The sequence below is a fragment of the Ailuropoda melanoleuca genome, chromosome 1 (genome assembly GCF_002007445.2).
Source record: "Ailuropoda melanoleuca isolate Jingjing chromosome 1, ASM200744v2, whole genome shotgun sequence".
In the NCBI taxonomy this organism is placed as follows: Eukaryota; Metazoa; Chordata; class Mammalia; order Carnivora; family Ursidae; genus Ailuropoda; species Ailuropoda melanoleuca.
In genome coordinates this window covers 153,636,097-153,653,379 of record NC_048218.1, presented here as the reverse complement: position 1 = coordinate 153,653,379, position 17,283 = coordinate 153,636,097, and the positions used below count along the sequence as shown (strand labels likewise).

Here is a 17,283-nt window from a genome sequence, read left to right as displayed (position 1 = left end):
TTTTCATCTTCTTTTATTCCTTTTTGTTAAATTACAGATTCTAAACATCATGTTAAATACAAAAAATAATGCAATTGGAATTGAGAGAATGAAATAAGGATTCAGACAAAATTAAGATAATGCTTTCCTGAAACAAGCTGTAGGAATAAATGATGTATCAATTTCCCGTGCCTGCTCTAACAAATTACCACAAACTTGGTGGCTTAAAATAATAGAATTGTATTCTCTCACAGTTCAAGGGTCTGGAAGTCCAAACTTCATATCCCTAGGCAGAAATCATGGTGTCAACAGGTTCATGGGTGCTTGAGGGGCTGTAGGGGAGAATCTGTTCTTTGCCACCTCTGGCTTCTGGTGGCTGTCAGCATTGCTTGATGTCTGGCTGCATCACTGGAATCTCTACCTGTATGGTCACATTACCTCCTCCTCTTCTGTATGGCAGATATCCCTGTGTCTCTTCTTTATAAGGACATTTGTGAAGGCATTTAGGTCTTATTTAAATAATTCAGGATAATCTCCTCATTTCAAGATCTTTAATCACATTTGTAAAAAGTTCACCATATAAGGTGATATTTCCAGGATCCAGGGATTAAGGACAGATATATTTAGGGGTTGCCATTCATCCCACTACTATCTGCTCACTTCTCATGCAAAATATTTTCACCTCATTTCAGTATCTCCACATGCCTCAGTCTATTATATCATCAACTCAAGTCAAAAGGCCCATCTTAATATCATCAGCTCCCAGTCCCAAATCTTATATAAATCATTGAAATCTATTGTAGGTGAGACTCAGCATGATTCATATGGGAAGACTTCTTCTCTATTGTGGTCCTATGAAACTAGAAAGCAAGTTATCTGCTTTCAAAATAACATAGAATAGGCATAACTTTTCCAAAAGAGAGAAAATGCAAGGCAGAAAGGAATCATTGGTCCCAAGCAATATTAATCTGTAACTTGATCACATCTGCAAAAACTTTACCAAGTTCCAGTGATTAGAATCACTTTTAGTGATTCTAGCCCAAGCACATATGAAATTGTATTACAAAACTAGAATATTTAACGTGGTTTGGTATAGTTCAGAAGTAACATATATAGAGAGAAAGATGGAAATTTATTACAGAATTAACTGTGTAGGCAAACAAAGAGGGAAAAGTAGATTATTAAATTCTGTCAGTATATATAATATGTATAAATATGAAATGATTCAAATAATACAGTGTAAAATAGGAAATTTTAAGGGCAAAAACAAAAGGTGTCCTGCTTAATTATGGAAAAAGAAGGATCTTTCTAAAAATGACTGAAAACTCAAAAAAAAAGGGTTGATATGTCTGGAATATAAAAATTTAAAACTCTACAAGGTAAACAAAAAGAAATAAAAAAACAAATTTGGGAAATACTTGCAATTATGTGGCTTTCTCAATGCTAGCAAAAAATATAAAAGACCGGAAGGCAATTACCTGTATTCACCTGTGAATTCCACAGCTTTTTCCTGTATGGTCTGGAAGGGTTCTAAACTCTATAATCCTGTTTTATCACTCATAAAATGTAGATAACAGTAGGTAACTCATAAAATTTTTGTGAAGATTAAATGAAGTACTACATGTAGAGCTCTTAAAATAGTGTCTTAAGAGTAGTAAATATTTAATGATTGCTAATTACTGTTGTTATGGTTATTAATATAAATATTTTTAATGTGCATAGACAAAATGGACAAAGGACTTGAATAGCTACTCCATACAAAAATAAATATGGATCAAAAGCGTATGAAAAGATAATCAACTTCAGTCAACCATAAGGAAAAGTTATTTAAATAGTTATGATATGCTGAATTTTTAAACTTAATTCTTTTATTTAAAGTATAGTTTAACCAAAGAAAAAGATCATTATCAGTTTGACAGCTAAAGTTCTTCAAGGGAGATTCTAAGCACATCGTTTCTGAATTTTTTTTTCAGAGAAATTGAATAGAAAAAGAAGAGTCCTTTAAAACCCTTGAGACTATATTCAGGGTGATTGTGAGGTAGAAACTGCAAGTAACATTCCAGAGAGTGTTCATTGCTGAGAACGTGTAAGATCTACAAGGATGAATGGCTGTGGTAGAGCTGGAAACATCCATTCAGGTCTACACCAGAGCTTTCGTATCTCATGTTTTCGTCAGAAGTGACAGACCCCTCTAGTGAAGCAAATGGTGCAGGCTCACATGGTTAAGGCTAAGCAAGGATGCCATTGCATATGTATTAGAATGATAAAATTTTTAAAAAATTGCCGAGGGTTGTTGTGGATGTGGAAACTTGGTAAAGATGTGGAGTAACTGGAACTCTCGAAAATTACTGGTAGAAGTGCAAAATGGTACACGTTACCGTGGAAAATAATGTGGTAATTTTTTATAAAGTTAAATATAAGCTTTATCATACAACTGGGCAGTCTCAATCCTATGTAGTTACTCAAAAGATATAATCACACATGTCTGTGAAAAGAATTGTGCTTTAAAGTTCATAGCAGCTTTATTCCTAAAATGTCAAATGTCAACAGTTAGTAAGTAAACAAATTGTGGTATATCTATTCAACTGAATACTATTTAGTAATAAAGGGTGACAGACCACTGGTAGTTGAACAAATGACCAACTCTTAAACATGTTACAATAAGTGAAGAAAGCCATAAAGGAGTACTTTTAAATTCCATTTATGGGGATTTTTAGAAAAAGGAATCTACATTGACAGAAAGCAGATGGGTGTCTTTTGAGGGTGGTAGTGGGGATATGTGTAAGTATAAAAGTATATAAATACATGAAGCATTAGAGAACTTTTTGGAGTGGTAGAAATTTTCTATATCATATTTGTGAAAGTGGTTATTGTATCCCTTTGTTCAGACTCATTGAATGGTATACTTAAAATTGATGAATTTGGTGGTATGTAAATAATACCTCAAAAAAATCCATTGGAAATATTTAGTAGAGTTTGTTATAGGTGTAGGTGTCTCAATGCTTTTATTTTCTCAATTTAAAATGTTATGATCCACAGAAGTAGTCAAAAATTTCAAATTAATAACTTAAAATGCGACTTTGGATATTTAGAATGACTTTTTTTTTTAACAAATAAAATAATAAGCCCTTATAGGAAAAGAAAAATCACTCATCAGAAAAGTAACAGTAGGGGCGCCTGGGTAGCGCAGTCGTTAAGCGTCTGCCTTCGGCTCAGGGCGTGATCCTAGCGTTCTGGGATCGAGCCCCACATCAGGCTCCTCTGCTGGGAGTCGGCTTCTTCCTCTCCCACTCCCCCTGCTTGTGTTCCCTCTCTCGCTGGCTGTCTCTATGTCAAATAAATAAATAAAATCTTTTAAAAAAAAGTAACAGTAACAGCTAAGAAGCTGGTTCTCTGATATATTAATATTTGTATATAGTGTGTGTATATAAATTACTACTTTCTGCTACTTAGAAAATTAACATGATATTTAAATTTGCTTTGCTTTAATAAAGATGGATTTATTTTATTTTTATTTCTTAAATCTGATTTTAAGTTTTAAATCAATTTAAAATAAAAGTATTTTATAATTTCAGGAAATAATAAAACCAATTTGAGAGTCATTGAACACATATTTCAAAATTATGCAACTTAACTATGTTTTAGCATCCCCTTTTACTTTCAGTAAAATTCTGATGTGGATATAAAGTATATGAACACCTCAGCTATACAAAATAATCTCAAAAAATCTCACCAAAATACTATAATATGTATCAGTTACCTCTTTTAAAGATAAGGAAGTTGTGACTTACAGTAAATAAGTAATTTACTCAAAGTCACAAGTCTCGGAAGTAAGAGTCTGTCTAAATTTAAAGTTTGTCCATTCTAGAGTATGGAAGTTATGTTGATTAATTTTTGTTCCTTATGAGTGTGGTGCATAGAGACAGAAAGGGCAAAGTTTATGTAAAACCTGACACTATTTTTCTCATTTGGTCTCCTGTTAGGGAGTCCTAAGTGTCTCTGAATTATGGCTGCTGGATAAGTTTACAGTGTTTGGCAGTTCTTTTTTTAGCCTTTTGGGGTTATGCCAAAGGGATAGGGTCCCATGGGAATTTGGTCTGAATTCTCATCCAAATGAACACCTGCTGTCATTGTGTCTTATCAGTCCTGCAGTTAGCAATGCCAACTTTCTCTTTGTGGTGAAACCCATTCAACACATGGAAAAGGCATGCCAGTGTTCCTTACTAGTTTTTATTTATCCCCTCTTTTACTACATGAGCCATTGCCCAAGTATCTTGGAGCTAGAGCTAACATTCAGTTTATCCTTGGCTATTTGGTGTTCTATATTTCTGGGAGTTTACTCAGTTATAGTCCAGTTTAATTAAATGATCTTCTTCAGATACTCTCTCTTTTCTTCTCCTTTGCCTTTTCTCTCCTTTCTTTTTTACTCTCTCTGTCTCTTTTATGTTGCTTTGAAAAGGAAGAGATCTGTTATTGCAAAAATATATGCTTGTGAAGCAAATTATACTACACAGTCTATTTTTAAAATTCTTAGTTCTCTACGTTAGCAGGAACAAATAATTCAAGCAGAAGTAAATTCAGTGATGGTCTCCCTATGGATAACCAACATTGATCATCCATTCTTAGGACTTGAATCATATTCTTTTGCTTTTTGTTCAACAGGCCTGCTGGATGTATGCATTTAATTATAAGGTATTACAAATTGATTTTGAACCAGATTAGGGATAAAGTCAAAATAAATTTTTTTTAAAAAAATTAATGATCAAGGCATATAATATATCATAAATAGCCCAGCTCACACTTTTATCTATAATTTCATATCACAATAAGACAACATTCTAAGATGGAATATATTTATGACTTAATGGTGAGAACTAAAAAAAGAGGAAGAAACTCTGTGACTAGATTTGAGAGCTATTGAACCAATAAAAGTGAGCCATCTTGATATTCCTACTTCTTAACAAACCAGGAAGTTGACCATGTATATAGAACAAAGATATCGTAGAATATCAAGCCATAAAGGGGTTTTTATAGTAGCTTTTTAATAAGTATCTCTGTGTACACCTGTCTATATCTTTGTGTCCTTTTCTCTTGTGGATTAATTCAATTACTTAGTGATTTTTAGAGGATAAAATGTACAGAAAAAATTACAGTGCTATTACAGCTTTATCTTGTAGGGAAAAGCAACTCAGTCTGCCATCTGCAGTGGGCATTGGTCCCTCTCTTGTTGTGCCTCATGCTTTGTTATGCATGAGTAAGCACATTAGCCTTTTCATTTCATTCATTAGACTTTTAATCCTTGATTAGTGTTTTCGAGATTCTCTCAAATACACAACTTCTTTATTTCCTTTGTGTTTGGTTTTTCTTTTTTTTCTCATCTGCACTATGAAACAAAATTAACAGTTAATCCTAACAATAGCCCTGTTTCTATTGAGATGACTGGTAAATATATTAGTTTCTCATTGGAGTGATTAATCATGTGTAGATGAAGAATGGGAAAATATCTTCTTGCTTGGAATATAACAGAGGCAACTGTTTAAAGTCAGCAAGGACAGTCTGTGTTTGAAAAGTTTGAATCGCAATCTTCCACCAATCTCACATGCTCAGTGTGATTCTGTCTCATAGAAACTCTGAGTGGATTTCTTAAAAGAAAGAAATCCATTAGGGTTCAGAACTGGTGCTTTTGGAGTCTCAGAGTCTAGTTACACTTGTCACCAATTCTCCAGAAATAATTTTTTTTCTCTTTGTTGCTTCCTTTTCTCCATTAAGCAAGATAAGATATGTCAGAACGTTGCTTGTGGAGTGAACAGTTAATAATTGCACATTCAAGACACTCTTAGCAAACTTTGAAGTCCTGTATTATACTTTATTATATATGCACCGTCACACTATCTTTTTACTCATAATTAATCTCACAGGACTAGAAACTACTCCACCTGATTACTCCTCCACTTAGGCCATCCTTCCAGCTACGTGTAACAATATTTTCAACTACTTTTTAACATTTATGTTCATAGACACTATCTTAAACATACTTTGATCGTGAGGCCAAAGCCAGGTAATAAAGGAGATAGATAAATTAAATAGAAATCATCTCCTAGAAGTCACTATGACAAGTAACCAGTGGTGAAATGATGACATAAATCACACTTGCACTAAATTTGTGTAGATTACTCATTTTTGCCTAATTTCAGAATATCTTCTTGGCAATGATACTGTTAAGAAAGAGTTAATTTAAAAATATTGTTAATTAATTTTTGTCTTTTAATCTTTATTTCCACAAGATAGTAGGATCATAAACTGCCTCATTTTTCTTTTCTTTTTCTCTCCTTAGGATGCTTCCATTGCACACAGATTCCACATCATGAGAGAAAAACACCCAGAAAAATTCAACAGTAGGTAAGGTAACAAATGATAAAATTATAATTGCGGTTGCTGTTGATGAATTATGTCATGAAAAGGATCACTATAAAACATTTTATATATAATGGCTGAATAACATTGGGGGTGTGTGCAAGTATTGAGACAAAAGTGTAAATGAATTTAATTTTTCCTTTGGTTTTAATGGGACTATGAAGAGGAATGCAGTGGTCATCTCTAGTCCATTATCATGTGTTGAAAAGAAGAATTTCAAGCATATATAAGGTGAAAATCATAAGATATATGGGGAGTCTTTACATGGCTAAGGATATGAGAGTGATCTTCTTAAATCCCAAAGAAAAACATGGGATTGTGATTTGATAATGCTGAGTAACTGTGTATTGCAAAAGTATCAGGTAAGGCCTGGCATCTTTGTACTGTCCATAAGGTATTGGCCTCAACTAAATGGAAAATAAACCAGAGAATTGTCAGTGCTAACATAAACTAATTGTAAAGATTTATTCTTCAAGGAGAAGAGCCTTGACGATCAGAATTAGTTTTGATACTGTAGTAATACACATTTTTCCCTTCCAAATGTGGATGTTGACACTTACGGATATTCAGGGATATAGGGAAAGGTTTGGTTTTGTATCGTTCCCATTTCTAGGCAGAAGGCTATCTCCTCTCTACCCCTAGAAAAATGGGATAGAAGAAGTGAATCCTCTTTGCTTCATGATACCCATTTCTACTATGTTCATTTCACAAACTTACAAATTCATAATCTGCCTTTCTATGTAGATATTTAAGTGACTTATATATTAATGTTCAAAACCCAAGGCTCTGTAGTCCCTGTATTTGGCTAGTTTAACAACCCTGGAAATCATAAATCATGATATTACGTTTTGCCTTTTCTCTCAGTGTTCAGCCAGGTACAATTGTTGTTTTGAGGAAAAGGGAAGAAGTGTCTATATGAGTATGTACACATGCAACATCATATCTTTAGAGGGATTCGCAAAATCTCTTAACTCTGGTTCCTCCTGGAAAAGGGGACTAAATGGTTGGGGTGGAGATTAAATGTTTACTGCATACTTTCTTGTGTGAATTTTGTGCCATGTGTATTATAAAATTTAGTAGAAATCTCATTAAAATTTTGCAACTGCAAGTTTTCTTTATATGTAGAATAGATGTTTTCATTTTACAAGATTTAATTTTATTTCATGAACTACATGAAAATAAATTGATCTAGCAATGAAACCATATTCACCTTATTAGTAGATTTCGTCACATGATAATATACTTTGAATGTCCTGGAAATGAACATAATTGTTAATGTATATAAAACCATATTATACAATCTAGCTTGCGCTTAGTCAAATGCCATTCCATGAAGCATTCATATGTTGATATTCCTATAGTGAAATAGATTTCAAGCAAAAAAATAATTGTTGTTTGAGAATGAGGAATGCAGTGTCCCCCATCCAGGAGTTTCACAATTTAAAAGCCCATTAAAGGCTTTAAGAAATACATGGGGGGGAAAGTTTGATAATGTTTAAGGCATTTTTGTTTCAAACTTAACAGAGAGAGAGAGAGAAAGGGAGAAACAGAAGAGATGGGGCTGGAGGGAAGAAAGGAGAATTAAAAGTATAGAGAAAGCATATCAATATATTTATGTGATAATCAAATTGACATACTATATATAAGAATGCCAATATTTACGATCCTCTCTCAAGTGTCCGAGGTTAATGCAATCTGTTCTCCAGAATAATTTTAATTCTTCTTAATAAGACTCCTGTTATTCACATATATCTACTTAATTTTTTATTATCGACCACAGTACTAATTTATGACATTCCTCACTGCCCAATAGTGGTACTGCAATGTGTTTGTACATCCCAATGTATTTAAAAGGTGTTAAACTACATCCTGTTGAAGCTTACTTGTAAATTTGAAGGATGAAGAAATCTTGCATCGTTTAAAGGGAATATTTCATTTGGAACAGTGATAATATAGAAACACCTTTTGGGTTGACACAGCTCACATGTTTCTATTGTGAGTTCAAAGAATGCCAGGGGTATAGTAGATGCACAGTGCATTATCTGTTTTTCAGCTAACAGCTCTAAAATCGCATATATTACCAGGTCAGTTAGGCATATACATTTCAATCTATTCTTTTGCAGATTGTCTTCAGTCAGAATTACAAGCATTTAGATAATTCCCTAAACTATAATGCAACATATTCAGAATACAAAAATTTTCTAATAAATTTTTATGAGGTAGATATGCCACATGTTGTGCACAAGCAATTTCATACTTAAAAGGGCGGATTTTCAGATTTCAACTGTGAGACACGTTCAGCAATAGCACTCTTTCATATTTTGAGGAATTTGCAAATGGATTTTTTTAAATACTCCTAATAAGGGTGTTTCAGATCAGATCCCTTGTCACAATAAATCATATGCCATTAATATTATCCTCTAGCATGCTCACCTTGAAATTCATTTATATTTTAAAGAACCTGATGTTTCTAACATTATCTTAAGGAAATTAATTACCAAAATATATAGTTCTCTCTCTGTTTCTTCTGACAGAAATTGAAAGAACTGGGAAAGATAATGATTTTTCCGGTGCTTAAGAGAGTGCTAGTAGAGAGGTTTATATCATATTCTTTTCCAAATTTTTATGTAAATCTAAGTTAACTGTTAAAAGAAAGTATGCTGTTTAACTTTCTAAACTTTTAAGATATTCTTCAAACTAAAATCTTATTGATTATTTTAGATTCAAATAATCCTTAAAGTATTTATGCTACTATTATTTAAAACCATTTATTACATGATATCAGTATTTAAAACATTAACTTGACTATTACTCTTAACAGTCACATTTGTGCTCTTATAATAACATACGTAACTGGTTCTCCTGTTCTCTTAAGAGTACAGCATTGTATCACTTCTCAGCCTTTTGGCTAAGATCAGGTATAGAGTAGAGCACTGTAAGTTCTTACTTTAAAAAAATGATATTAGGGGCGCCTGGGTAGCACAGTCGTTAAGTGTCTGCCTTTGGCTCAGGGCATGGTCCCAGCGCTCCCACTCCCCCTCCTTGTGTTCCCTCTCTAGCTGGCTGTCTCTTTCTGTCAAATAAATAAATAAAATCTTTTTAAAAATGATATTAATTGTTGTATACTGACACACTAAAACATCCATCCGTTAAAATGATCATTATGAAGGCTTATAATAATTCTGAAAAAAAATACAAAACAAACTCCATGAGTAAAATCTTGCAACATTGACAAGGACTTACAAGTAATGTGCAAAATGGAACTAGTTATAGAAAAAGTATTGGTGATCTAACAAAGATTTATTAATATTGTAGTTATAGCCTATTGTCAAAGAACTAATTCAAGTTTTTAATGAACAACAGTTGATACCATTTGCCAGCAAACACTGATGGCCCGCAGTGCTCCACAAAGATACTATTTCACTAAGTCCACGCCTAAGTACTTACTTAAAGTATCTGATCTCAAACCCTCTGAATGAGACAAAGATCGTTTTCTTAGCCTCCTTTTCAGAGGAATATACTTCATTCCTGTTCTACTTTCTGCTTTTTGTGAAGAAATCTACAACTAGAAAACTGAAATTGGTGTGTGAATTTAAATAAAGCAGTTTAACTCATAATCTACATAGTGGTATCAGATATGTCAGAGGGCCTTACCCTGCACATGTGTGCAGGAAGACACAAAACTGACAAATTGGTGTACCAGACGTATACTTCATCACTATATTAATAAACTCTAATATAAAAAAAGAAGGTAGCCTCTCCAAATTACCCAAGAAATTAAGGACAGACATGAATTTAGAAAATTTGCCTATGTCTTTAAAATCACTCTTGTTCTGTGGAGTGATTCTCTCTGTCTTCTTTTTTTATTCTTGACAGTAGGCTTGGTGAGATCATAGGATGAGACTCTTTCTGGGACTTTAGTATCTATACAAGGCATGGAACATAATGAGCATTTTGTAGATATTTGCTAAATTATTTACTAAATTAATTATTATTGAGTGGTATATTTGTCTTTTAAATACTTAACTACTTTTATAGTTCACCCTTTTTATAGTGCCAAAAATGTAATAGAAAAAATAAAATTGAAATATGCCTAGAATGAGTTTTCATTCTAAATAACTGTTCTTTCAGGTACTATTAATGCCTTTTAGTTTTTCAGTACAGTGTTCATGTATTTCATTTCCAAAGACTTGTTAATAAACAAGTAAGAATCCTACTGTGTAAATCTCTGAGTGCTGTCAATGTCTTGCTAATGAATAATACAAACTTTGTAGATTTGTTTAGCACTTGTTATCATCAACTTTATAGGTCAGCAATATATAATTATCAACCATTTCCTAATATTTTCCTGGTGATGGTGAACTGAAGACTGAGTATAAAAAATCACTCCCTCTCTTTCTCAGTATAAAAAATCACTCCCTCTCTTTCTCTCTCTCTCTCTGTCTCTGTAGTAATTTTGTAAGTTGTGTACATTTGATATTAAGCTAAAGACAATAAAATAGATTTTGCATAAATGATAAAACACATTTTACAGAAGCTAATATTTTATTGGTCAAAATAACTCATAAAATATTCTTATTGATCTTGAAGTGCCAATTTTATACCTGTATTTATTTTAAACCGTGTATATCTATTCTTAACTTGGAAATTATATTTTTCCATATATTCCATACTACAATGAATATGACATACTATAATTTCCAAGTTAATAGAGAAATAAAACCTCTGAATTTTTTTTTTTTATCTTTTTACCTCGGTGTTATAGAGACAAAGCAGACAGACAAGAATAATGAAATAAAATTGTTGATTATTATCTAGACGGAAAAGTTCCAGCTAAAGTTCTAGAATAAAATGTGGGGTTAAGAATAAAATAATATTTCAGTAGTGATAGAAAAATGCTGTATCATAACCAGATATTTCTATTTATTACTTAAAGACCAATGAGAAGTTGATTCTCTAAATTCAGTAAAATAAATTTTTCAGAGCTTTAAGAGCAATACTCAAATTGTATTATATAATGATGACATTCATATATCTGATTTTCTTCATATACTGTAAATATTTTTTAAATGTGTTTAATAAAAGCCAAGTAAAATTATCTTTCAATGAATTTCATGATATAGTGTCTTACATACATGTTTTACATTATTTTTGAGTCAATCACAATATGACAAATAAAGAAGATATTCCTTCTGTTTTTTCTCTGGACTCTTTTAGTATATGTATTTATAGAATTTCGTTTATATTAATTCATCTTTTCTTATACTTTGAAATTAACAGAAATTAAAATTTTTTACATAATTTTTATCGCTATTTTTAAATTTGTAGAATAATTGATTTTTAAATTAAAGACATATTCATACTCCATTAAAAACAATGTAAGTGAAGACAGAATGGAGTCTGCATTGTTTTTAAGGCATTTGACCTCACTTTTGTAACCATTAGTCAAGACAGCTTCATGATTGTATAGTGAAACATTTTATCTATTTAAGAATATACATAATTCCACTTTATGTAAGGGGTACCATCTTTTATAAACTAGGGAAATGGTACTACTGATATTAAAAGTTAAGCATTTTCATTTTTAGTATGTTGAATAAAATATTCATTAGAAAAGTCGGCATTGTACAGGGACTTTTTGGACAAAATTATATGCTTGTGAGAATTCTGTGTCCTAAATCATTTTTTATGTTTTCATTTTCTGTGTACCTAACCAATTTTGGTCTTTTTAAAAAATAGAAACACACTCATTTTTCATTCTCACTTAGAATGACTACTCAATTATATCTTTTAAATAATATTTCTTTAAATTTTTTGTGTTAGCACTATTACTAAATCAGTGTTCCCATATAACTAAACTATGATCTGTGTATAAGCCAGTTAGTGTATAGATAAATGGGTAATATATAGATATATATGCATACATACACATTTGTGATGCATAGATTTACATATATGTGTACATATATATTTTCTGAGAGTTTCACTTTTTTATATTATGTAAATTTTTCATAATTATATTCTTATTATACATATATTTATAAGATAAGGCTTTTAAAATAATTTTGTAGTTGAGCCATTCTGTTAATATATTTTCATTTGTATGTTGAAACACATTTAAATATTTTAAGCAGGTAGAAATATGAATGGCTAAATGAGTCAGAGTTGTGTGCACACTGATGATGCAGGGGATTCATTTCACCTGAATCTTCCTGCATCATTTCCTGGTCTCATTAAACCAGAATGCCAATAATTCCACTTCAAAATCATGTGTATAAGATAGTTCTTTGGAATGGAGGATAAATAAGGAAGAGATCCAATAACTTTTCTTCCTTCCTTTTTTGCCTCTCACTGTTTGTTCTCTCCAAAGTTTTTATTTTTGCTCTCTCTCTCTCTTTTTTTTTTTCTTTCTTTATTTTCCACTACAGTAACACAAGTATCAGCGAAGGTCCTGAAGTTTGGATAAAATAGTGCTTATCTGCTGCTGATTTGGTTGATTACTTATTCTGCAGACACTTATTAAAGGAGCTTTTTCTTGTATGATGGGCATCCAGCTAGACACTGAATCTTTCATATCTCTGAGGCAAATGAGGAAAATGAATTTGGGGTTACATAGAAAACTTAGATAGGGATAGGTTCTGCAGAAAAATATAAATAGGAAGAAAAGGTTACATTGGATTAATACAGAGGAGATGATATTGGGGCTCCCAAGTTAAGGTGACCATTGATCATACACACACACACACACACACACACACACACACACACAAACACACACACGTAGGGGTTGCTTATATGTTCTCTGATTTAGCTGAAGAAGAAGAAACATTTAATTCTAGCTTCTGTTTGCAAGATACTTACATTTTATTAGTATCAATTTCATGCAAATGTTCTAAAAATTTTCTTGTTTGATTTTTGCCTTTCTTTTCCTAGGATTTGTGTTTTTGCTTTACATGAATTTGCATGTGTTTTATGCAAAAGTTTCATATACACACACTCACATACACACATACAAGCACATAGTCTCTTCCTAAGATACCAAATTAAGAAAAGAGATTTGTGAAGTAACAGTAGATAGGGATGTCTACAAATCACAACTGAATAATCCAAGATACAGTGTATTTTCTTATAGGAAAGAATACTAAACAGTAAGAAAGGAGTTTAGGGGAAACATTTCTACCCATTATTACAGATTTGATGCCTACATGGAAACTTTTGGGAAATATTTGTGAAATTAAAACACTTAAGTAAATTATTTCTTGTTACAAGATGACAGCATATATATATGTTTGCACACACGCACATATATATTTGTGTATATTAGATTTATATAGTTATAATTATATATATATTTGAATTAATATTTAGTAAATAAATGATCAATTTTTAGGCAAAAACCAAAGATAAGCTTAGCCAGCAGTTAAAGCTGCTGTTTCTGGAAACCTTATCCCTAGTTTACAAAGTGCTTTTGTATTAAAAACACTAAAGCTCCCATTTCCTTTGTGTTCAGCCCTACTCCCTTTTTCAGATTAGTCTGTCAATCTGTGACAGGAGCCAGTTGTGCTCTGGGGACTGAGGGGATCCACTAAACTAATTAGACAATGGACAGCCGACTTTGGGGAATGAGCCTTTGACATTGACTAATGTCAATGACAAATTTTTCTTTCAATACTCATAGATATTGGAATTGGATATCATCCGATTGTTATATTCTTTAGTATAGATACAGCCAGTTCCATATAAGTTCATTAATTTGATAGTAAGTTTGAATATCTAATTTATAATATCAGTATGCTTTGGAATTTGCTGTGTCAAGAATATAAGTGTTTTTTGGTTTTTATAGAATAAAATCTCTTGATTCTTAGTAGAAATTATCCCTGAGAACAATTTTGAGAACACTTTTTATATCACCTTTTTATAGGACATATTAAGTATAAAGTAAGTCTATGTTGAACTCTTTCCAAAGAGGTTAATCACCTCATTATAAGGTAATTTTACCCAGGCTAATCCTCTGGCATGGCTAATTGGGACTAATTCGGTGCTTTCCATTGCCTCTTGCTCTACCTGAGCATTAGTTACTAATGCCTTTCCTTTTGGAATACATATTCTTAGATAGGTATGTTCAGCATTATTTTCTGACTGAGAATAATTAATCCTAATATATTAACCTCAAATGGCTAATATACTTAAAAAAAAGAATTCCCTGACATAAATAAAAAAAATTTAATAGAAAAATAATATTCTCACTTAGGCAACATTTTGAAGTTTGTATATTCTGCTTTATTTTTCTACATGACTAGTGTTTTCACAAAGTAGAGAATCTTAAGCAACACACACACACACACACACACACACACACACACACACACTAGTCCTAAAATATGAAGAAATTATTTCCTTAATGGGTAAGATTTCTGAAGAGAATTAGCAGAAGTACAACATCTTGACTTATTTTAACTTTTAATTCTAATTTCTCTGAATTTTCTCTCTTCCACCTCTGCTTCTAGCAAGAAAAATACCAGAAACTTTACATAGCTTTATTGTATTTTTTAAGATCTTATTTGACAAACACCTATAAGGGGCCAAAAATATGCTAAGAATTGTCAAGGTATCCCTGTTACTACTGTTTTATAACAAGGTATTTGTCACTGTATAACTAGGGTTCAATTTCCTTTACCCATTAAGATTGTTCCCATGTTGTCTATGCCCTCACTAATGGCTTCCTATGGCTTGTCGTTGTCTACCTGTCCCTCCTAAATTCTGTTCATCCTTCAGTTTCAAAGCAAATGTCACATGTTTTCTGTTTTTATTGTGGCAACATTCCACTTCCACATACCAAAATCTCTTCTGTTTACCATGGCTGCATATCAAACTACTTGAAAGCTTGGCAATATAAAATAGCCATTTTTTTTTATGTGGGTAGTTTCCATGGGTCAGCATTTCAAACAGGGTGAAGCAGGGATGACTTGTCTCTTTCGTCATGTCCAGCCCCTCAACTGGGGCGAAAGGATTGGAAGTGATTGGATTGGCTGGAGGCGTGGTTACTTTCATGTCTGGTGGCTGATGCTGGTTGTTGGTTGAGACCTTACCTGGAGCACTGTGTGAGTCAGGTCCTCCCTCTCCTTCCTCTGTCTTTTGTTCCATTCAGGCCCTTAGCAGTTTAGATGATGCCTACCCATACTGGGGAGGGTTATCTACTGAGTCCTCCAGTTGAATGCTAATCTCATCCAGAAACTTTCACACTCACACACACACAGAGAAGTAATGTTTAATCTGGGCACGCTGTGGTCAGTCAAGTTGACACGTAATATTAACTATCACAGCACCCGCAGATGGCTTCTTTGTGTCACCCAGGCTTTCTCACAGTGTGCTGGCCTAGGATAGCCATACTTGTGAATGGCAGCTCAGGCCTCCACAAGTGAGTGTCCCAAGAGAACAGGAGGAAGCTATATGCCCTTTCTTCACTTAGCTTGGGAAATCTTATAGTTTCACATTCACTGTACTTTTATTAATAGATTTTTATCATCACCAAACTGATCGGACTATTCATCATTGAATATTAATCCTGCATCTATTTCCTTATTCCATTACTCTCTCCATCCTCACAGTTCCCATTTCCAACATTCCCCCATTCTTTTCAAGCCTTCTTGATTTACTCTTAGAGATGACCCTGACTTCTCTTTCAATAAGAAAATAAAAAACACCCAGTAGAAAGTGATGAACTTAACTCCCAATACCAAAGCAACAATGTGTCCACATCCACATTCTTCCTTCCCTCATCCTTTGAACAGGGCGGATAAGCTAGCTTTCCGTTAGTCTAGGGCCACCGCACCTTGTGACCTGTGTCTGTTCTGTCTCACCGCTACCCTCTGTTTCCCTCAACCTTGAAGCAGACTTTACCCCTCTCTGCTTTGTCTTTCTTGCCTTACCACTGCAAGTCTTTCTAACAGCTTCTAAACAAGCTTCCAAACAAGCTCCACCTAGTTTCTCTTCATCATTAAAAAAAAAAAAAAAAGTCTCCTGGCCTTGCTTTTCTTCAGCTTGCCTCATGTACTTTATCCTCTTCACAACCAAACTCTGAATAAATTCTCAGAACTGTCCCATTGCTCATTCAATCCCTTCCGAAGACCATTCCAATCGGATTCTCTTTATGTGTAAGTGAAACTGTTCTCATTAAGGTCACAAAAGATCTCTAAGTCACTAAATCCTATACACACACACACACACACACACATAAAAAGGTTTTTTTGCCTCTACAGAAATCGAATTTGAATTTGTCATTTACTCTGTCTTCCTAAAACTTCACTTGCCTTGGTCCATAACATACACTGTTTTAACTGTTCCTACTCAGTTTGAGTTTATTTATGACTTCTGTCTAATCAGTCCTTAATTGTTCGTGGTCCTTGGAATTCTGAGGTACGCTCTTTCCTCAGTTTATCCTCTCTTCTCAGATCTCTTGAAACTTTATCAAGGGTGATTTTTTTTAAAATGCTGACCTACTTTCTTTTATTAAACCCATTAATTTCTCAAATCCTTACTAGGCCCTCTATGATCTGGTTCCTGGCCTGAGTTTTGGCCTTTTCTCTGAATTTTGTCTTTGTCTTTTGTTGTGTCTGCCCTTCCCAGCCTTTTAATTTGGCAGTTGCTCTTCATTAGACTGAAGATACCTGATTAGATGCTTCTTCCAGGGTAGTGCTCCCTTGTTCCACCATCTAGATCAGGCTCCCAAACCACCCTGCACTTCCTTTTTGTAGAATTTGCAGAGGATTAATAAATTGAAATATTACGTGATATATTGTTTTAAATTCCTTCATGTATTTTGATTTAACTATCTGGCCCATCCTTTTCCCAAACTATGCTTTAATGCATTTACCATTTTATGATTGGGTT

General features: G+C 33.1%; 1 protein-coding gene across 4 annotated transcripts in view; it reads left to right on the top strand.

The window, feature by feature from the left end:
• Positions 1–17,283, top strand: part of DGKB (diacylglycerol kinase beta) — a 669,924-nt gene that overhangs the window by 359,174 nt on the left and 293,467 nt on the right. For all 4 annotated transcript variants that reach the window (XM_034668563.1, XM_034668559.1, XM_034668553.1 and 1 more), the window contains one exon: positions 6,314–6,378. In XM_034668563.1, the coding sequence (XP_034524454.1) occupies positions 6,314–6,378 (65 nt within the window). The remainder of the gene's footprint in view (positions 1–6,313; positions 6,379–17,283) is intronic.